Genomic DNA, 23989 nt, shown 5'->3' on the forward strand with positions numbered 1-23989 from the left:
ATGCAATGCGATCTGGTAAAACGCACATCACACTGTAGCCTATTGCCCATGAACGGACAGCAGCTTACATGCTAAAACATTTTTTTGCATGTAGTGCTTTGTGAATGTAGCCTAAATGAATATATATATACATACATACACACACACATACACACACACACACACATATACATACATTGTGTGTATAAGACTGTGTACTGCCCAAGTCTATCTAGGCCAGTGATCTGTGGTCTTAGCTGTTGAGAAACCAGAAGTATATCTCTGCAAATATAACTACTGGTAGGGGGTTTTTGGTTTATGTTTCCAGACTGAACAGGACATCGCTATCTGTTTAACATGTCATTCTGTTTACTCTTGTTGCCTAAACAGCACCTGGAAAATCAGACCTACTCCCTTGGCATATTTTTCAGACATGACTGAAGGCATCTTTTATACTGCCTAAAAAACACCAGCCAAGAAAAACAATTACATGTGGCTAAGCTGGCATTCTGCTTGGGAAGCACAGTACAATAATATATAATGTTGCTGTGATGTCTCGCTGCTTAGCAAAACTCCTAAACACTGAATTTAGACTTTATGCATAGAAGAGCTTCTCCTTTTGGGGAAGAGTCATGTAAACAGAATCTTTTCCTGAATACAGCACAGGACATGAGTACATGAAACCACGTTGCCATTTTCTATTTCATCTCTCCATCTGGCTCTTAGCACTGTGCCTTCAGCTGACAATTCTCTATAGAAGAGACTCCCATTGATCTATGAAGAGAGCCAACATTGGGCGGCAAGGCAGCTCCCTGGATTGGAGGGCAGCCCGGGAAATGTTCTCAGTGCTCATTCACACTTTCACACTTGTTTAACACTGTATAAATGGTTAGGGTGGGTACATTATGATCAGCAATAGCAGCTGGTCTTTCAAATTCTTTATACAACATGTGAACAAAATGTAACTGAAGGTTTGTTTGTACCAAAAGAACACTGAACAAGGTCATTTCAAAAATCAACAGCTTTATTTGAAAGTCTGAAGGAGATGTAGAGTCCAGGGACACTCCTTAGTGTCCTTACCAATGAATGCTATTGCAAATCTTTATTAAGCCTATACCGAAATTATTCTGGGGGCATTTTTGATACAATCAGGCCATCAAAATTGGAAAGTTTAGAAGTTGCCTAAACTACTTTACTAAAATGTATAGACCTGCAGAAAGAAAGGTTGGTTTAATCGTATACAAAAGGTAAAAGTATAACTAAGGGCAAAACGTTTTTTTTTTTAGTTTTGAATAGAGTCTAAAGGAATTAGAAGGCTTGTCAGTTATTATTAATGTCTGTGCCCTCATTAGGGAGATTCGCCCTCTATTTGTCCTGTTCATCATTGAAAGTAAAAGTAAAAACATCCCACATTTTGGGTTGTCCCCAGAAAAGTAATGATTGAAATGAAAAAGGTGCGCGAACCAATGTAAATGGGTGTAGAAGCAGCACTGTGATATGTTTAAAATGTAAAGAAATATAACATATAAGAAATAAGTTATAAAAGTGCGCTACTAGGTGAGCAAAAGGACAATGGCATAACATCCAATGTAGCAATATAAATAAAAAACAATAGTCCAAACTGTGCAAGAAAAAGTGTATACCATCAGTCTGGTGAAACAAAGAGCACAGCAACAAAAATTTCCGGACTTGTGTAGTCAGGAAGCGGTTTTGATCCATCCATCCCATTTGACATCCTATCATCTCTGGCTGATCCAAATATTGGATTCCTTGGTACCACAGCATATGCTCCATTCTCCCTCATTTGTGGTAAGAGTCCATTCACATCACCGGGTGTCATCATCACAATTGCACTTTTGTTTTAACATCACACTTTTGGATTGTTATTTGGTAAGAGGCCAATCTAGCTTATTTTTTACACACCAGTGCCACTCCAGCAGTTGGACCTTCTTCACGTATCACTTTGGGCAATTTTGGTCACCCTTTCTAGATGAACGAGACTTTTTCACTATATTATTTTTCTTGCACAGTTTGGACTATTGTTTTTTATTTATATTGCTGCATTGGATGTTATGCCATTGTCATTTTGCTCACCTAGTAGCGCACTTTTATAACTTATTTCTTATATGTTATACAGTAAACCCCCGCTCCATCGCGGTTCAGTTTTTGTGGTCCCAGTATATTGCATTTTTTTTTTGTAATGTTGTTTTACTATATAAATCATTAAAAATGAAATATTTTTGTGTTTTCCATAGCTCTTGCTATGTCTCTCAGTATCTTTTATGTGTTTAAATTAGTTTCTATTGTTTTAAAGTGTGTTTAAAGACTTTAAAATGCTTTAACACGTACAGTGACAGTAAAAAAAAAAAACATGCCTACAATGCATTTTAATAGGGTTTTTCTATTTTGCAGATTTTCACTTTTCGCGGCTGGGTCCGGAACGTAACCCCCGAAATGGAGGGGGGTTTACTGTATTCCTTTACCCCAGAAAAGTAATAGTGAGCAAAAATTCTAATGGGGACACTATGGGTCCCTAAGAAAATCTCTTAATTTGCAGGGATTTCCTCTTACTTCCTTTTTGGCCAAGGGACAGGAAGGGAAGGGAAATCTTAGTAATGGGACAGAGATGGCGAAAAAAAATCTGACAGGGGTTAGAACCCTCCTTTACTCTATCCAAAATGGAAAAAAAAAAATTTGCCTACTTGAATAATATGACATCCACATGTCAAACGCATGGTACTTAGTGCAAAACATTTACCAAAGACAATATCAATTTATACATGTTGCTTCCTGCTATGAAAAGCACTTGTTGACATAGGAAAATACATTACTAAAGATTTGTGTATTTTCCTAGCCAATTTGCTGTAATTCAGTGCTTTATTCTTTTTATCATGAGGACTATTGCTTTCAAGTTAAGCCCCGCACACATGGGCTGCATGTTGGGAAAGAAAAATAAAAAGTGTGTATTCTGTCAGCTGTGCATGCTGGAAAGTCAGCAGCTGAACAGCTCCCAATCAGTGCTCTCAGCCCATGGCTGAGAGCGCTGAGCAGAGTGTTGTGGCAGGAGGGCAGTCCCCCTGTTGGAACACAACAGCTCAGTGGAGGAGATTACTGTACTAACGTCAGATCGTTGGGTTGGAAAAAAAAAAAAAAAAAAAACTCATAGTATGTACTAGGCTTAAGACATCACACTTTTAAAACAAGAAATCTCTGCGCTTAGGTAAAATCCCCTCCCTAGACACAGCTGCTAGCACCAAATAGGTATCAAATAAGCCCAAAATATACAATTAAAAAAAAAAAAAGAAGTGCAGCACTATCCCCATCACACTTACCTGTGCACAAGCGTGCACTGCTCCTGGAACCTGATAAGGCAGCTCCTTAGCTGTTTGGTGAGTTTTTGGCAGAAGGAAAGGGTAGGAGAGAGACCGATATTTTGGCTTCATGATCTAGGATAAAAATAATAATAAAAAAAAAAAAAAAACAGTATAAATCTAAATTCTAATAGGCCATTACAAAATAAGAAAGACACAATGTAAAACTAGAATAGAAGCAATGATCTAGTAAAGTAGATCAATTAGCAACCTTTGTGAAATTCCATCGCTGAATAAAGTGTCTTGCCACATCACGAGCAGCTTTCCCATGTACCACGGAAGAAATGTCATGCCATGGCATTCTGGGTGTTTGGTATCGGTCAATAAAGTCTAAACAAAAAAGCAAAATTAGAATGGAGTAACATTCACAAAGAGCATAATAATGACATGATCCAAATCTATGTTTTATCTATTTTTTTTTTTACATTAAAAGCAGAAGTACAGCCTAATGCCTTAGATTGTCCCCTGCAATCATTCATATGAGCCAAGTTCAGCCTTGTGTCAAAATGGAAAAAAAAAAAAAATTGCATTTTTTTTGTACTTACCCTAAAATCCATTTCTCTGAGCTCATCGACGGACACAGCGCTCCATAAATCATATTTAGTGGGTTATATTGCCTCCTCCAGGAGTAGGACTAGGCAGAACAAAAAACACCTGGCTACACCCATGGGCAGTCCTCAGCTGGGTATAGAACCCCCCTCTCTGCTCTAAGTATTTAGTTTAGTAATAGTATTCAAAGTATCAGAACACCATATAGGGGTGGGTGCAGTGTCCGTCGAACGGATTTTACACTGAGTACAAAGATCCCATTTTCGCTTTCGTTCATCGACTGACACAGCGCTCCATAAATTATAACTATCGGGACGTCCAAAAGCAGTGCCAAAAGGAAAATGAGGGGTGGGGAAATAACTCAGGGCTAAACCCAAGAGCCCTTAACCAGGACACAGGAGCCTCAACTGCCCCGTCTGAAAAAAAAAAAAGGTTTAAAGAAAAAAACACCCCTCAAAATGTAACAGCCCCTCTAAAAACATCAGTCGGCAAATCTTTGCGGCCAAAAGAAGAATTTGCAGATTCCCAAGTATCAACCTTATAGAATTGTGTAAAGGTATGCATGGGCGACCAAGTGGCCACCTTGCAAACTTGCGATATTGAAGCCTGATGTAGGAAGGCTCAAGAAGCACTCAGCACCCAAATAGAATGCGCGACAGGGAAAGGTGGAACCTGACCTTTAATGGAGTAGGTCTGAGTCACCATCTGCCTGATCCATCTGGAGATGGTAGCCGAAGAAGCGGCTAACCCTTTTCTTGGTCTGTCCGTAGCCACAAAAATCGAGTCTGACCTCCGAAAAGACTCAGTAGCTGCTTGATACCACATCCAAGGTATGCAAGAAAAATTCCTTGGGAAGAGCTTGGGACACAAAGATGGCAACACAATGTCCTCATTCAAATGGAAGTCATAGACAACTATGGGCAGAAATGATGAACAGGGACGAAGAACCACTTTATCCCTATGGACCACTAAATAGGAACTGTGTGGGAGATGTGACCCTGAAGCTCCATAAGGAAAGGAAGACCTTGCAGTACAAAAAAAATAATTTTTGGCACCACTGAAAGGATACCCTTAAGGCTCAGGTTAAATATCAGCAGAGAGAGATAACCGGGACTTCCAAAGACTCACCCTACCCACTGGAGGAGCGCAGAGAATTCAAACCCAGCATAATCATGGACGCTATCCCTGTTCATATGTCCTGGGCACAGGAAGAGGAAACTGAGGAAGAGGAGGAGGAGGAAGAGGAGGACCTTTGGCATCCCTGAGGCTTCAGTTGTCTCCAGCATCCCCCAGACTAAGGGAAAATGGCCCCCATGACATCATCTGACTACACAAACATGGCCGCCAACAGGAGACCAGCCAGACTAAGGGAAAATAGCCACAATTAGTTACAAACACTGAAGCATGCTGCCAGGATCTTTCCTGCACCTGTCTCTGCACTGGGACCCCCCTGCACTATACCCACACTGCAAACAGCAGTGCATGCACCTAAGTGTCTCCTACCTTGGGACCCCTCCAGACTACCAGGATGGGACACACACTATACCAGTACCCTTAGAGCTGGGATAGCGGGGGAGAACCAAGGGGACCCTGCTGCATTCTCTACCCTGGGACCCCCACAAGACTCTAGGTCCCGACAGGAGGGAATGGGAGTAGGGGAAGCCCAGCTCAGTGAGGGATTTAAGGATGAGAGGAGGGAACCCTCAGGCAGGTGCAACTGTCCTTGGAGGTTAACCGCATCCATCTCAAAGAAAACAACCAAAAGGGGAGAGGGGGGACTGTACTTACCCTTCCATGGTGTGGGTAACGCTCGGGACAGAACTCCTCGCCACCATAGTAGGGGAGCGGTCGGCCAAGGGACCGCTGTGACTCAGACCCAAATCCGGTCGTATGCGATCCTGCAAGACTTTTAACTCGTGGGCCAGCCTCTGTCCGTGAGGCTATGTTGCGGCCGACCTAGTGCATAGCTGCAGTCTGCACGTGCTCGCTGGCTGGGCTGGGGGGAACCACTGGATCTAGATTATCCAGCCCGACGCGCAGCCCGGCAGTTGATTGTATATCTCCCAAGAGAAAACAAAAAAGATGCAAGGAAGGAGAAAATTGCTGGACCAGAGATCCCAGCCGGGAACCTAGGTCCTTACTCCTGACTAGACAGATTAAAACTGATTACCTAGAGCAGAGGGGGGGTTAAATACTATGCTGAGGACGGCCCATGGGCGTAGCCAGGTGTTTTTTGTTCTGCCTAGTCCTACTCCTGGAGGAGGCAATATAACCAACTAGTTATGATTTATGGAGTGGTGTGTCAGTCGATGAACGAAAGAGAAATTCCAGTTTTTATACCTTTATTTTTCAGTTTTCAGTGCCTATCACATGACTTCCATTCCTCTTCCTGCTGAGTCCAAGAGCAGCAAGTGGGTGTGGTTACTGAAAGCTAGTCACATCACTTCCAGAGAGGGACATTGCGACTATGATCCAGAGTGTAAAAAAGTTGGATCAAAGTCGCACTCTAAATCCCAACAGTGGAAGCGTAGACTAAAGCTCTGTTTCCACTAGTGTGACTTGTCATGTGACTTTGAACACAGTTGCATGACAAGTCACAGCCAATTGAATTCAATGGCACACGCTCCCATCTATGCGACTTTGAAAATCAGCGACCTTGAAAAAGGTACCTGCACTACTTTGATGCAACTTTTGATGTGACTTTGATCCAGAGAATGCAAAGTTGGATCAAAGTTGCACTCTAGCCTAGTGGCTATGTTTCCACTAGTGCGACTCTTAAGTAGTGCAATTTAGAGTGTGACTGAGTGCAGCTTTGATCCAACTTTACGCACTCTGGATCAAAGTCGCATCAATGTAGTGTAGGCACCTTTTCAAAGTCGCTGATTTTCAAAGTGGCATAGAAATCAATGGGCTGTGACTTGTCATGCGACTTTATGTGTCCAAAGTTGCATGAAAAGTCGCATTAGTGGAAACTGAGCCTAAAACTCATTACTCACATGTAATGAGCAATAGAAATCGATCTGCATCCTTCCAAACTTTCAATAATGTTCCTTTGTACCTTATTTCTTTCATATATTGCGCTGGTCATAATGCAGAAGCCTCACTGACCAGCATTGAGCTATGCTATTAACTGGGACTGAGCATGACTACATGTGTTAATGATGGTGTCTGCATAAATGAAAACCCCTGTTTTAGAGGGATTCAAGGTGCATTGGATGCTATCTATGTCCAGTCACCACTAGGTAAGCATTCTGTAGCTCTGGATTTACTGATTGTTATAGCTCACTGACACTGGCACTCCTGCATTTAGCTTTTCTAAATGCAAAGTCATATGAAAAGTAAAAAAAAAAAAACTTTTATGCCTCCCAGATCACCTTTTCCTGCGTTTAGATGTCCCTGCTTCAAAACAGGTTAAGCCATGATTAGATGTGCTTATCTGTGTTTGTCTTATTGGATCCTTGACACAGAGCTTTTAATTTTCTCAAAACCAAAGGCAAGTAAATGCAAAATGTGAATGGCACCATTAAATAAATCATTCCATGCAATTTGAAATGCCCTATAAGACATATAAACGCAGGTTGGATACTGCCAGTGCAAACGAGACTATAACGTAGTTCATTATTTTCAGCATAGTTGCAATGTACTGACTATTCAAAACAAGAGGGGTGATTGAGGGCTCTTTCACACTGTCCGCCTCCGTAGGCGGATCCGTGCTGCTCAGCGGGGATCAATCCGCGATCCCCGCTGGGCCAGCAGATGACAGCTCCGTCTGCGCTTGCAGTGCGGAGAGGGAGGTGTCACAGCCCCAGCTGCTCTCTATGGGGAATCGGATGAGAGCGGACCGCCTGTCCGCTCTCATCCGAACCCATCCAATCCCCAGGACGGATGGAAAATAGGGTTTGCATCCGTCCGGATTTCACAGACCGGATCGGATGCGGATGGCAGCGGACATGTCACCGCTGACATCCGCTGCTCCATAAGGCTGAATGGGGCATCCGATCAGATCCGCCTAAAAAACTGACAGGCGGATCTGATCGGACCGCCCGTGTGAAAGAGCCCTTACTAAAACTGAAGAGTGCAAAATCTGGGGCAGCTCTGCAGAGAAACCAATCCACTTTCAGTTTTTTGTCAAAGCTTAATTGAACAAGCTGAAGTTAGACACTGATTGGCTTCCATGCGCAGCTGCACCAGATTATGCACGCTCCAGTTTCAGTAAATCAACCCCTTGGTATATTAAAATACATTGTTGCATGCTGGGAACTACTATTTATGCACTCATTTTATAACATTCTCCTACTGATTAACATGGTGACAAAGTTAAAAAAGAAAAAAAAAAAAAAAAGACTTTCAGATTTACACATGCTATATGAAAACACTAGCACTACGACGATACAAACTTTAATTTACTCTGGGTTCCATGGTTTCAGTTATGGACAAGTCATTTAATACAAATCAACATTTTTTTCTGCCTGACAAAACTGTACTTGTTTTTTAAATTTTCATTATTTGGTTTTGAACCAGTAACATACCATCAAAGGGTTTATCCAGCTGTACCCAATCTTTAAACACAAAGTTGCAGTAGTCTTTCCCATGCCAGAATCTGGTTTCACCAAGTAGTTCTCCCACACCGGTCTGTAGGCTTCGCACAGATCCCCTGTCTGTAACAAGCAGAACATGTGCAAACAAGTCAGTATGAGCGCAACACTCACATATAGTTTGAAATTATGTGAGCACTGTTTTCAAAGCAAAGAATCGTTAACAATTAACTAGCTGAGGGTCTGATTCCAGCCAAAGTTCTGGATGACCCGGTTTTTATCTCCCTATCGAAAATAAAGCTGTATTTAAAAGTTTCCAACTAAATTGACTCTGGTCTTTGCATTCTTCATGACTAAAGAAAGCACATTACATGCCTACTGCCAAACACATGTAAATATCACATATCTGGTGTAATAAGGCTATGGAGGTCCTTTTCTTAAAAGGAGAAGTTCACCTTTTGTAAAATGTTGCACCCATATTCAGGGAGTAATATGTTATAGATGCACTTCCCCGATCCCCTGTTCTGACAGCTAGCGGCAGATCTTCACCCCCCTGCTAGAAGTTACAATCTGCAAAAGACGTGGTCATGTGGGGCTCCGCCGCTTGGCCGCATCATCTATTTACAGTGTTCTGTGAATGGGAAAACTACAAGGTCGGATAGCCTTTGCGGGTGTCCGCTTGTAGTTCTCAAACTACCACAATGCTGTTGAGCGCTATAGTAGTTCATTAAGTCTTCCTGTCACAGTTTAACTGCCTGGCCGTATCAGAGGTACAGCCCACAGACAGATTGCAGGACCATGGCATGACAAAAAAAAAAAAAAAAATAATAATACATGCATATTTTTTTTTTTTACAAAAATTTGAATTTATTATTTTTTTTGTAAAGGTAAACTTATCCTTTAGGCTGGGTTTACACTGCAAATTTAAGCAGGTTTCTAAGGAATCAGGCAAAATTCACTCAGTGGGTGGCCCCATCGGTCCAGCTTTAGTCGAAAAAAAAAATGGTTGATATATATCTTCACAGGTGAGGTGAGTATTTTTTTTTTTTTTTTTTACTAATGCACATTAACTATATGTCTAACTTTTGGTAATAGGCTGTCACGGGATAACTTCTATGGGATATTGGAGGGTGACTACATTTCATGTGTGTCTCTGGGATTTAGGATGGACTTAAAAAGAAATGATTTTTGTTCTATTTAGTTACTTATTGATACCTAATTGATTCCCGATGTGAAATGTATCTACACTGAACAAATATAAAACGCAACACTTTTGTTTTTGCCCCCATTTTTCATGAGCTGAACTTAAAGATCTAAGACTTTTTCTATGTTCACAAAAAAGCCTATTTCTCTCAAATATTGTTCACAAATCTGACTAAATCTGTTTTAGTGAGCACTTCTTCTTTGCCCAGATAATCCATCCACCTCACAGGTGTGGCATATCAAGATGCTGATTAGACAGCATGATTATTGTGCCTTAGGCTGGCCACAATAAAGGCCACTCTAAAATGTGCAGAGTCAGAAAACCAGTCAGTATCTGGTGACCACCATTTGCCTTACGCAGTACAACACGTCTCCTTCTCATAGAGGTGATCAGGTTGTGGATTGTGGCCTGTGGAATGTTGGTCCACTCCTCTTCAATGGCTTTGTGAAGTTGCTGAATATTGGCAGGACCTGGAACACGCTGTTGTATACGCTGATTCAGAGCATCCCAAACATGCTCAATGGGTGACATGTCCGGGGAGTATGCTGGCCATGCAAGAAATGGGATGTTTTCAGCTTCCAGGAATTGTGTACAGATCCTTGCAACATGGGGCCATGCATTATTATCCTGCCCATGAGGTGATGGTCGTGGATGAATGCCATCAATAAAATGCACCCGTGTTCGTTTTCCATAACATATGCCCATACCATAACCCCTCTGCAACCATGGGCCACTCGATTCACAACGTGGACATCAGCAAACTGCTCACCTACATAACGCCATACACGCTGTCTGCCATCTGCCCTGTGCAGTGAAAACCAGGATTCATCCATGAAGAGAACACCTCTCCAAAGTGCCAGACACCATCAAATGTGAGCCTTGGCCCACTCAAGTCGGTTGCTACGACAAACTGCAGTCAGATCAAGACCCCAATGAAGATGACGAGCATCCAGATGAGCTTCCCTGAGGTGGTTTCTGACAGTGTTTGCAGAAATTCTTTGGTTATGCAAACCAATTGTTGCAGCAGCTGTTTGGGTGGCTGGTCACAGACGATCTTGGAGGAGAAGATGCTGGATGTGGAGGTCCGGAGCTGGTGTGGTTATACGTGGTCTGCGGTTGTAAGGCCGGTTGGATGTACTGCCAAATTCACTGAAACGCCTTTGGAGACGGCTTATGGTAGAGAAATGAAAATTTAATTCACGGGCAACAGCTCTGGTGGACATTCCTGCAGTCAGCATGCCAATTGCACGCTCACTCAAAACTTGCGACATCTGTGGCATTGTGCTGTGTGATAAAACTGCACATTTTAGAGTGGCCTTTATTGTGGCCAGCCTAAGCCACACCTGTACAATAACAACAATAGGAAATTTAAACCCCTTAAGGAACAACAGTCTAACCACCAACCTAAAGGGAGGCCTAAATATGAGGAAAAAAGGAGTAAAAATGATACCGGGGGTTATCAATACCCCAGGGGAGAACACAATAGACGAGAATCGGAACATGAGAGGAACTATAGAACATCTAGGTCCAGATCCCCTAGGAGGGGTCCTCGGGAATACACAGGATACTATTCAGAACCTCCTCATACACTGAGAAATTTCTACCCCCCCCCGTTGATAACAGATATGAACCCCTCTATTATGATGAGCAAGAAGAAGAGGACGACTGGGATAGAAATTATGTAGAACAGCCACAAACACCCATAAGTGCCAAACCGCGTGGTTTTTTAGGCCAGGGTCCAGCAAAAGGAAAAATAAAAAAACAGTCAGGGGCTGTAGGGGAGGAACGGCCAAGAAAAAAGACAAAATAGATAATCCAGGCATTTTCAATCTAAGCGGAGTTATTTTGACTGACTCTGAAAAACAGACACTGAACAAAGGACTGAAATATGCCCCCCAAAAAAAAAAAAAAAAAAATCGCTGAATAAATTTGAAACGTTTTTGGATGTACATAAGTACATCAGGAAACTAAACATAAAACAACATTTCTTGGATAAAGCTAATGAGAGGAATTATGTGTCCTGCAATCAATCCACCTGTATTCCTACTAACTTGAGGAATGCCTCTCTTTTTAATCCCCTGGGGAAATCCAGCCACCATGTAAAAGTGTTTAGAGATGTGGTTCTCAAGGAGCTGGAACAAAAAGATATCTCTACAAAACCTCAGAGATCTCTGGAAAGGAATCAAGTCTTTATGTGACAAGAAAGACCTGATCATACGTCCAGCAGACAAGAGAGGTGGTACGGTATTACTTAAAGCGGAGTTCCAGCCATTTACTCACCTGTCCAACGGTCCAGCGATGCGGCCGCCGGAAGCCTCGATCCTCTCCCACGGCGCCGGCATCACTGCTGTGGGCACCCGGCTGTTACAGTTTGCGGCTTCACAGCCGGGTGCCCACTGCGCATGCGCGAGTCGCGCTGCGCGCCGTGATTGGCCGGCAATCTTCTGGGACCTCTGACGTGTCCCAGAAGATTGCAGGGAGGGAGGGGGAGAGGAGAACGTCCGCTCAGGGCGCCGCGGCGCTCCGAGCGGAAGTGGGAGCGGGTACCTGTCAAAACTAGGTACCCGCTCCCCCCCCCAAAAAATGACATGCCAAATGTGGCATGTCGGGGGGTCAGGACTCCCTAAAGCGGAAGTTCCACTTTTGGGTGGAACTCCGCTTTAAGAAAGAGGATTATATGGAGGAAATGCAAAATCTTCTTTCGGATAGGGAGATCTATGAGATCCTAAAGAAAGACCCTACCTATACGTACAAGAAACAATTAGAGCGAATTATTAAAAAAGATTATGAAGATGGCATCCTTAATAAAAAAAGAGAAAGAATTCCTGGTACCACTGGCCCCCCGAATACCAATGATATATTACTTACCAAAAGTACACAAGAGTCTAGTTAAGCCACCCGGGAGGCCAATAGTCAGTGGCATAGATTCTGTGACTTCAAGAATAGGGAAGTATGTTGATCACTTCCTGCAGCCACTAGTTCAGGAAACACCAGCATATTTGAAAGACACCACGCAATGTATCAAAGAAATCACAGAACTAAAGGTCGGTGGAGACGTTTTGTTGGTTACGGCTGACGTAACCTCGCTATACACAGTGATTCCCCATGAGCTGGGCTATGAAGCGGTAAGCACATTTCTTGACCAGAATTATGACATCCCCTATATACAAAAGAAGTTCATTTTGGACCTCCTTATGTTCGGAATGGAGCATAATGATTTCTATCATGACAAGGAATTTTATCTACAGCGTACCGGCGTTGCTATGGGGGCCAAATTTGCCCCCAGCCTCGCCAACCTCTTCATGTCACTTTGGGAGGACAGAAATATTTTTGCTGAAAGAATTCAGGAACTTGTAATGTGGCGACGCTATATAGATGATGCCCTCATTATCTGGAAAGGAGAAGAAGAGACACTGCACCAATTTATGCACAATCTTAATTGTAACAATTGGGGCATAAGATTTTCCTATCAATGGAGCAAAACTTCTGTCAATTATCTAGATCTTGTGATCTGGAGAAAAGGACAAGGTTTCTCCACCAGCTCCTACCAGAAACCTACGGACAAAAATGGTTTCATATCTATTGACAGTTGCCATCACCCTATGTGGCTGAAATCCGTCCCTAAAGGACAGTTCCGGAGAGTAAGACGCAACTGTACAGATAATGCAGACTTTGAAGTACAAGCTCATACTTTAAAACTTTGTTTCATGGAAAAAGGATATGATCAGGAAATTTTGGAAAAAGAAATTCAAGAGGTTTAACTATTTAAACAAGAAGAGTTAATTATCCCGAAACACAAGATTGAACGGAAAGACGACAGGGGGAAATTTGAATTTGCCTTTACCACCCAGTTTTCCAGCCATTACAGATGGCTCAATTTTTTGTTTCGCAAGCATTGGGGTATTTTACAACAAGATCCACTTTTAGGACCTTCTCTCCCTTCGAAGCCTCAGATCATATACCGCTCGTAATCCAGTAGACAAACCTCTCACTTCCACCTTCTTTCCTAACCTTAAAGGCTTCTTTCCTTGTAGAAATTGCAATATTTGCAGTAGTGCAACTACAATTAAAACCAACAAATTTAAATCAACCGTCACAGGAAAGGATTACCCTATCAAGGATTTTATCACCTGCCATACGAAAGGGGTAGTCTATTTGGCCACCTGTGAGTGTGGAAAGCAATATGTTGGTAGAACCATCAGAACTGCAAACATAAGAGTAGGAGAACATCTGGCCAATATCCGGAAAGGATTTGTAGGCCATAGCTTATCCAAACATTTTGCGACCCACCATCAGAAAAACCCGAAAAGTTTAGAAATAGTCGTTATAGAAAAATATAATCCCCATTGGCGCGGAAGTAATATGAAAAGGTCCATTTCCAGAAAAGAAACTTTCTGGATTTATGAACTTAAGAGCTTCTGACTGTCAGGACACAATATCGAATGGGACATTAACTCGTTTATAAATAACAGTTGATATTTCCATGAGATGTATGCCTGTCCATTTCTCCATCTTCCTATATTAGTCAAATATCCTCCATTTTATTATTTTTGAGTCACAAGACAATTTTAAACCATTTTAATTATATATTTATATGTATTAAATCAATTTTATTTGTTGTTTTATATAAAGATGTAATTTTAGATTTTATCTAATTAATTAGCACATAAATGATTGAATGTCATGTTGAGATAGTGTTTCCGGTGGCTAATCCTTATAAAATCCGGTATAGACACATCCCATTTTATTCCATTTTATTTATTTAAGATCATTTTATGTGTATTTTTTGCATAAAAACCCTATATTCATCTATGGCACCATGGGAGATAAGTCCGCTATGAAAAATCTAATAATGCCACCACTTTAATTGTTCGAGCCACGGACGTTCCTTGCAGACACCGGAAATTCTATGTCTTCTCAAGGTTCATATACTCATCCAATCGGTGTTAAGAGACATAATGTATGCTAGGGGAGTGCTTCCGGTGGGCAGTTTGAACTCATTCCGGTATAGACACATCCAATTTTATGTTAAAAATTATCGTTGTTTAATTTGAGTAATAAATATAACCTCGATCCTTCAATACATCTACTATTAAGCGAAAATAGTCCGGTATTGAAGAGTCTGCGATCGCTAGCATTTTGGCTTTCAGCGTCATGGACATCCTTTGCAGACACAGGAAATACTTCCTTACACAGACATAAAAGGGCGGGAGGGATGACGCGGGCTCCCCTCCTATCTCAGTTGATGCCCAATCGGGAGGAAACGCCGCGTCATCACCCACACTGTAATACGGCGGTCCGCACTGCAGGCGGCTGCTGTTACCTGCAAATCGCAAAGGGAGACTGTAGCGTGTATTTTCATTGAAAATGTAAGTGCATCCTTTACTTACAATAAACATTTAAAACGATAATGCACCATTGGCGGTCCCTCTTCTTTCCCCATTCATACTGAGGACAAGAACAGCGAGAACCTACCAGAGATCCATCCTGCACCATATCCCGTATAGGAGAGGAGTGTTTGTTTGCCCACAGCTCCATTAAGTTATTTATCTGGTAAGAGGCTCACCACTCTCTTTTCCCCTGGGAGACATCAGTGGCTATACCCCTTTGGGTCTTTCCCTTGGCGTGTTGTCTTTGGAGCAGAGCTATTTATCTATACGCCCTTATTATCCCAATCTTCTGGTAAGAAGCTAAGCTGGTGGTGGGACACTGAACTCCATTCACGTGGTTTCTACACTTTCAGTTTAACGGTTTCATCACAAGAATTTGGGATTTTAATTTTTTTGTGTGCATTATTTGGGACTGTTTTTGTCACGATATTCATTCGTGTGGTCACTCATTTTTTTGACACTCACTGGTGTATCTAATGTCATATTGTTGATTTATTCCAGTTTGTATCAGCATACCCTTTATATATGTTAATAGCACATTTGGTTGGCTTTATTCCAGACCCTTTTTTCATGTTTTGATTTGCACACGTTTTCACCTGTATTTTTACATATTGATTTGGTTAGCGCACCTGATATATACATTTTCCATTCACTTCACTACCAAAAGGTAGCAGCTTTCCACTATCCAATCAGCTCACTTTCATTTTTCATCATTTAATCATGCTGTCTAATCAGCATCTTGATATGCCACACCTGTGAGGTGGATTGATTATCTCAGCAAAGGAGAAGTGCTCACTAACTCAGATTTAGCCAGATTTGTGAATATTTGAGAGAAATTGACCTTTTGTGTACATAGACAAAGTCTTAGGTCAGCGCATTAAAAAATTGGGACAAAAGTATTGCTTTTATAATTTTGTTAAGAGTACATAAAAGAAAGGATGTAATGATATTGTTATTTTATGTTATTTCATGTTTGTTCCTACCAGAGGAAGGGCGCAAGCTTTATAGCCCGAAACTCATATCAACTTTTCCCGATATATCGGCATCGGCCCCGAAACTGGCCGATATTCCTGATATTTTCGTGACTTCATTCTGCCTTCTTAGGCCACCTCCCTTGCCTTGGACAGCCTCATCTGGAGTCAGGACTAGTCTGGCGGGAGTGTATCACAGCCATACACCCACCCACAGGCCCTGTACCAGCCACCCACATGCCCTGTACCGGCCAGCCACCTATAGGCCCTGTACCAGCCACCCACAACCCTTGTGCCAGCCACCCACCCACCACAGGGTGCCAGCCAACCAGCCACCCACCACAGGGTGCCAGACAGCCACCCACCCACCACAGGGTGCAAGCCAGCCAGCCACCCACAGGCCCTGTAACAGCCAGCCACCCACAGGCCCTGTACCAGCCAGCCGCCCACAGGCCCTGTACAAGTCAGCCAGCCACAGGCCCTGTACAAGCCAGCCACCCACAGCTCCTGTGCCAGCCACCTACCCACCACAGGGTGCCAACCACCCACCCACCACAGGGTGCCAGCAAGCCAGCCATTAAGCATTAAACTAAAAATTAACATGTTCAGTACCAGAATTGTGTCAAAAATTGTCTATTTTTCAAAGCTTTAAATGTACAAAGTATCTGCCAATATCGATACCTTATGACAAAAAAAACCTATTGGTCTATCCCTAATATATATATATATCTATATATACATACACACACAGTGCTCAGCATAAACGAGTACACCCCAACAGATTTGTCAGAAAACCTTTACTTTATTTTCAGAATCAATCAATGGGATACTATAATACAAAATACTCCCAGAAATGTGGGGCATTGGTTGCAGCCAAGATTTTGTAATTTTCACACACAAAAAATTATTTTTCCTAACAAAGTAATTCAAGACCATGTTGAAAAATGAATACGTCCCAATAAAAGTCTAAGAAGCAAAGCTAAATTTTAGACATTAACCACTTAAGCCCCGGAGGATTTGGCTGCTCAAAGAGAAGGCCCTATTTTGTGATTCGGCACTACGTGACTGTAAACAACACTGTACTCAAATTAAATTGATGTCCTTTTTTTCCCCACAAACAGAGCTTTCTTTTGGTGGTATGTGATTTACTTTTTGCGCTATAAACAAAAAAAGAGCGACAATTTTGAAAAAAACTATATTTTTCACAATTTGTTTATATGAAATTCTCAAAAAAAATTAAAAAATTCAAAATTTAACATTTTAGGTCAATTTGTTTTTTGGTAAAAAAAAAAAAAAAACGCAATAAGTGTATTTTGATTGGTTTGCGCAAAGGTTATTGCGTTTTCTAACTACGGGAAATATTTTGGTCATTTTTATTGTTTTTTTAAAAAGTAATGGTGGCGATCTGCGATTTTTTTTGCAGGACTGCGACATTGCGATGGACAGATCGGACCCTTGACTGGCATTTTTGACACTTTTGGGGGTACCAGTGACATTACTACAGTAATCAGTGCTATAAATATGCACTGTTAATGTAAAAATGACACTGGCAGGGAAGGGGTTAACTTTATTGGTGATCAAGGGGTTAAGTGTGTCCCTAGGGGCGCGATTCTAGCTGTCAGGGGGCGTGGCTTGTTAGCTCATCACAGAGACATACGATCCTACATAGCAGGATCGTATAGCCTCAGTGATGATCTAAGGGAGAATGACAGACGGCTGTGTTTGTCTGTCTTTCTCCATCTCCTGAGCGAGATCGCGAGTGGCCGGCGGACATCGGAGCCGCCGGTCACACGCGCGGGGAAGGCAGGGAACGGGCGGGGGCGGGAGCGTGCCGCCAGCAGCGAGCACTCACCCCCTACAGGTTTGTGGGTGAGTGACGCACCCATACGTCACTTTGCCCAGGAGAGGCTGACTGCCGCAGTACATAGTCGTGCGGCAGTCGGCCAGTGGTTAAAATCTTAATTAACAAGAATTTAGCTACAGGGGAGTCAATTATTAAGTAGAAATCATATAAAATATCCATGCTAAAACATATAAATTACAAACAAGCAGCTGTTTAAGCAATCTGTGACACTAGATACAAGAATTGTGATAAATATATGAAACAGCGCTAAAAAATTTAACACAATATTGTGAAAATACAGAAATGAATCAATATAATGACATCAAACTTATTCGGTGAAAAACGTGTAACAAGAAATCACACCAAATATAGTGTCCTCAAGGGCCCATACACAAGGGCTGAAAAGAAAAAATATATGTGAAACAAGAAAGTTCAAAGAAAACAAATTGTCCATGATTCACTTGCTCCAACAGTGTCCCCACTAACAATTCGTAGTGCTTCCACCACCAGGTGACACCAAGTATTAAAGCCTATTACCGGATCCTGTGGACCATCATATAGTATGATCAAATGTGTGTTACATCTCCTTATGAAGGGAAACCTCAAAGCACCAAACATGATCCAGTCATGGCTGGTTCATCATCAGGATGAAAAAAAAAAAAAAAAAAGAAGCATATATGCCCATAGTGTAAGCCATAAAAAACATTCATTCAAAAAATAACAAGTGAAACTTGTAAAGGGGATCACACTAAGCAAATCATTGGGCAATAGGTTTAAAACACGTGCATATAACAATAAAAACAGATACATCTGCTCTCCATAAAACCAGCAGGCTGCACGGCTGCACTGCCAGTCAACAAGTGTGCGTAATGCTATCATTTATCATTCATTAAACAGGTGTCCAGCAGGCAGTTGATTATAAAAGGGCGCTACTTAGGAAAACCCCTTCCCATTACATGCTTTTTGCAATGGCACCACATGGAAGAGAAATGTCACTAGGCCTGGGAAAGAAAATAATTTATTTACACAAGATAGGCGAATGGTACGAGAAGATCAGCAAAGCTTTATTTATCAGCCAGAATACTGTAGAAAAAGTGATACAAAAAATTGTAACAAAGATGGAACTGCAACCATCTCACAAGGATGTCCAGGCTGTCCACAGAAGTGAACACCTCAATAGGAGCGTCTTCTGATGAGAAGGGTTGAAGAAAATTGCCATGCAAGGTTACTGCACTTAGCTAAAGTAGTAGAAAGCCAAACTGGGATAATTGTTTCCCATGACACAATACGGCATACACTGCAGAGCAACAGCATGCATGGATGTGGTCCAGGAAGGAAGCCTATCGTAAAGCCTATTCACAAAAAAGCCTGCCTATAAATTGCCAGTGCCCAGGCTGAAAAAGAAGATGACTACTGGGACTCTGTACTCTGGAGTGATGAGACCAAGATAAATATTTTTGGTATGGTGTCACAAAGTACATTTTTCACAATGTTCTCCATACCCATTCACATGGAGGGGGATCAGGGGATCTGGGGGCCCCCTGGTTATAGAGGCGATCATATTCTGAAAAGCCCCCTGACCGCAGACTCCCCCCACAGCCGCCCAGGGTTGTCGGGAAGAGGCCCTTGTCCCCATCAACATGGGGACAAGGTACTTTGGGGTGGGGGGTGAAGCCCCCCTGCCCCAAAGCACCCTCTTTCCCATGTTGAGGGCATGTGACCTGCTATGGTCCAGGAGGGGGTGGGGCCACTCACTCGTCCCCTCCTCTTTCCTGACCTGCCGGGCTGCATGCTCGGATAAGGGCCTGTTGTGGATTTTGGGGGGACCCCACGTTTATTTTGCATGGGGCACGCCATTTTTTTTCCATTTTGGCATGGAGTTCCCCTTCAAGATCCTCAGAGTGCAAGTCGCACCACAAGTCGGATCATCATGATCCGACTTCGATGCAACTTCTATTCAAATCAATGGGCTTAAAGCCATATCAAAGACAGCTCAAGGGCAACCACTGATTTTGAATAGAGGCAGAATAAGGCTGCTAAAAGCGAACGCGGCAAAATGTACATTCTGTGCTTCAAAATATATGTAACCATTAAAAAGGCTTAAAGCGGTAGTATACTCCGCTATTTGACTTTTACCTACAGGTAAGCCTATAATAAGGCTTACCTGTAGGTACAATTAATGCACAGTTTAGGAGATATTCAACCTGCATGCAGCCGCTGACGTCAGTGGCGCATGCGCTCTGAAGGTCCGGCGGACCTTCAGAGCCCCTTGCTGGCTTTTGCCGGAAAGTGAAACTCCCGCGCGCATGTGCAGGAGTGACGTCATCGCGGCTCCGGCCACTCACAGCGCCGGAGCCGCCGAACCAGAAAGAGACACAGAGGGAGCATGTCAGCACTCTCAGCGTTGTCCAGATAACGTGTCGGGGCTTTGTTCTAAGGTAAGTATTTCATAATGAGCAAGTATGCGATGCATACTTGCTCATTATGCCTTTGTCCTGCAGGGTTTTTTTTTTTTCATGAGTATACAACCACTTTAAGAAAACTGCTGTTTTATTCCTGTTTAGATCATTTCAAATAGGAGTAAGCCGTGACCCTGAAATTTAGGAAATTGTTCTCCAATTTTGATCTCCAGTGTAATATACATACACACACACACACTGTGTATATATATATATATATATATATATATATATATATATATATATATATATATATATATAGCCCGGAGCAGATCCCCATTTTCTGACCCTGCAGGCTGACTTTCTGTTCTCTCAGACTGTCTCTATACTTCCCCAGTGTTGGTCTCGGGTTTCATGCATCATACTGCTGAAGAAAAGAACAGGCGCTGCTGAGTGTATCAGTAAAGATTTTTTTGCATGACATTAACCACTTGCCGACTGCCGCACGACTATTTACGTCGGCAGTCAGCCCCTCACAGGCAGAGTGACGTAGATCTACTTCGCTAGCCTGTGAGGGTTTAGGGAGCGAGCGCGCGCCCCCGGAGGCACGCTCCCGCGTGGTCACGGACCCCCCCCCGCGCGTGTGACCGGCGGACCCGATGTCCGCCGGTCACTGGGCCATCATCGCTGCAGAGGGAGAAAGTCAGGCGGCTGATGTAAACAAGCCGCCTGTCATTCTCCCCTGTGTAGAAACAGTGATCATACGGTTCTACTATGTAGGACCGTTGATCATTGTTCCTACAGCTTAAGCCACAGCCGATCACAGTTAGAATCACGCCCCTAGGGACACACAACCCCTCCCTCTCAAAAAAGTTAACCCATTCACTGCCAGTGTATTTTTACAGTAACAGTGCATATGTATAGCACTGATTACTGTAGAAATGTCACTGGTAACCCCAAAAGTGTCAAAAATGTCAGTCAAGGGTCCGATCTGTCCGCCGCAATGTCGCAGTACCGCAAAAAAAAAAAAAAATTGCAGATCGCCGCCATTACGCGTTAAAAAAAAAAAACAACAAAAATTACAAAAATCTTTCCCTTTGTTAGTAAACTTTTGCGCAAACCAATCAAAATATGCTTTTTGCGATTTTTTTTACCAAACATATGTAGCATAAAACAAATTGGCCGAAAATGTTAAAAAATTTTGATTTTTACATTTTTTTGGGGGAATTTCATATAAAAAAATGTGAAAAATATTGCTATTTTTGCAAAATTGACGCTCTTTTTTTGTTTATAGCGCATGATCAAAAAAAATTGCACAGGTGATAAAATACCACCAAAAGAAAGCTCTGTTTGTGGGAAAAAAAGGGCGTCAAATTCGTTTAGGTACAGCGTCGCACAACCGCACAATTGTCCGTTAAAGTCACGCAGTGCCGAATTGCAAAATACCCCCTGGTCAGGAAGGGGGTAAAATCTTCCGGGGCTTAAGTGGTTAATAAAAACTTCCGCCCTTAGTATACATCACTTCCTGTCTTTGGTCATAATCTGATGATTAGTGGATTTACAACAGGAGGTTGGGCTGAAGTTGTGGATGTTTTTAAAGACGGGTTCGCAATATGGTACGTGACCCCCGCTGAAGAAGTCCCGCCTACTTTTCAGACGTAACGCGTGCGGGGGACGTCACGTGACCCGCGGCCGTCTCTCACTCTTCCGGGTTGGCGGATCTGATGCACGCTCGCTCGCAAACTCTGCAGATATGCGCAATACCTTCTTCTGAAATGTGAGCGTAATGATTAATGGAATAAAGTTATTAATTTCATACAGAGAGCATTAGATCGTTCTTTTTCTCTCCTACACATTACGGTACTATTTCTGAGGAGCTGTCAGTGCATTGGAGGTGCATTCATTGGTTACCGTTAAGGAAGGAAGTGCGAGGATGTACATTCATTTTCTGTTTGGGATGACATGCTGGTTGACCCTGTAGGGACTCATTGATAAGGTGAGCGGCAGTGTTAACAGGTGGTGGGTTTGCACCCGTGTGGACACAAGAATCATATGGATTTGCCTTAGGACCACCTATCACTGGAGACTTACCTGCTTATATGGACACCTGATATCATTGGGACTTTACAATATAATTATTTTTTATGTATCGTTTACCACTAGGATTGCGCTGCACTACTTTATTATTATATTAATAAAAACTCCCATGGAGGTAGATGCTTGTCCTCATAGCTCCCGAATCTCTTCCTGTGCGTGGCACTTCTGCCTTCAGGCCGACCGGCGGCCAGGAGGTGACGACACCAGGGGAGGCCAATAGGAGCCGAATCCAGCTCAGGCAGCAGTGAACCGCAAGCCTGCCGGGTGATGACGTAACTCAGCCCCCCGGTGTTATTTCCGCTGCTGGCCTTTATATGTCCGCGTTATGCGGGTCTTCTTAATCGTCTGAGGAAGGAGCTTTGTACGCATGCTCCGAAACGCGTTATGTCATTACCCGGCAGGCTTGCAGTTCACCGCTGCCTGAGCTTGATCCGGCTCCTATTGGCCTCCCCTGGTGTCGTCACCTCCCGGCCGCCGGTCGGCGTGAGGGCAGAAGTGCCACGCATAGGAAGGGATTCGGGAGCTATGAGGAAAAGCATCTACCTCCATGCGAGTTTTCATTAATGTCATGCAAATAAATCTTTACTGCTACACACAGCGGCACCTGTTCTTTTCTTCTTGTTTGCCAGCGGGACCTTTTGTTTCTGCCTGTCAGAGCTGCCCTTTGTGATAGCACAGGAACATCGTTCAACCTAGAAGTCCTGACCACTCATGTAGACTGCCCCTCCTTGTTTTCCATCTTATTGGGGACCCATTCCTTGGCACAAGTGCCCAACACATCCTCTTTATGCATCATACTGCTGATACTGGAAGAAAGGCATTGTGGGAACTGTAGTCTTTTCATGTGCCTGGATTACTTAAGAAACTATCTTCCCAGAAGGCAAAGGGGGGAGTGAAGCATCTTGGGAGGAGCTATAAAACCATCTGTTTGGCAGACTTAAGCTCTCTTGCTCCTGGGACCCATTGAGTGCACATCAGCCTGCTGAGTGGTGTGTAAGACAGATTGCGGCCTACTGCACGAGGCTTGACCCACTTACAGAACTCAGCCTCAGGGGAGTGGATGTCTGCCGCTGCACTGCAGATATCTTTGCAGTATCGCTGAGAGAGAGAGTTGAGATCAACAGAGTATCCTGAGGTAGCAGAGCGCAGCAAGTTTCCAGACGTCGAAGCGTGGAAGACCACATCGCCTGTTCCATAGGGCCCTCACAGACGGAGGTGACTGGGAGACGCTGGCTCCGTGTGAAAACGAGGCTTGGACTGCACGCCGGCGCCATTTTGACTCCGACATAGCGGTGATGGGCAGCCTAAAACAGGGGGATACGATTTTACAATTAAATATTATATATATATATATATATATATATATATATATATATATATATATATATATATACTAGAAGGCTCCACATTACATTTGGCATTTACCTCTGAAGAAATCAGTTGTGATGAAACTAGTCAGGACTTAGCCTTATGCAGGCAGGATTATGTCACAGATTGCCTGATCTGTATACCTGTATTCACTGCTTTTTTGACCCCGGATGTTTGTAATTTTACTTTTATTCATTTATTAAATCGTTCAAAGCGGAATTATACTATGTTTGTTTTGTCCGGGATTGTCATTTTTATGTGATCTGGAGAGAAAGAGATTAGT

The 23989-nt window shown here is 42.9% G+C and overlaps 1 protein-coding gene across 6 annotated transcripts in view; it reads right to left on the reverse strand.

The window, feature by feature from the left end:
• The window catches only part of PLD1 (phospholipase D1), a 316806-nt gene that overhangs the window by 65445 nt on the left and 227372 nt on the right, over nt 1-23989 (reverse strand). For all 6 annotated transcript variants that reach the window (XM_082249865.1, XM_082249866.1, XM_082249868.1 and 3 more), the window contains 3 exons: nt 8429-8557; nt 3562-3680; nt 3312-3425 (listed from right to left, as the gene is read on the reverse strand). In XM_082249865.1, coding sequence (XP_082105991.1) covers nt 3312-3425; nt 3562-3680; nt 8429-8557 — 362 coding nt within the window. The remainder of the gene's footprint in view (nt 1-3311; nt 3426-3561; nt 3681-8428; nt 8558-23989) is intronic.

This window comes from Pelophylax lessonae (assembly GCF_965119305.1).
Source record: "Pelophylax lessonae genome assembly, chromosome: 3".
Taxonomy (NCBI): domain Eukaryota; kingdom Metazoa; phylum Chordata; class Amphibia; order Anura; family Ranidae; genus Pelophylax; species Pelophylax lessonae.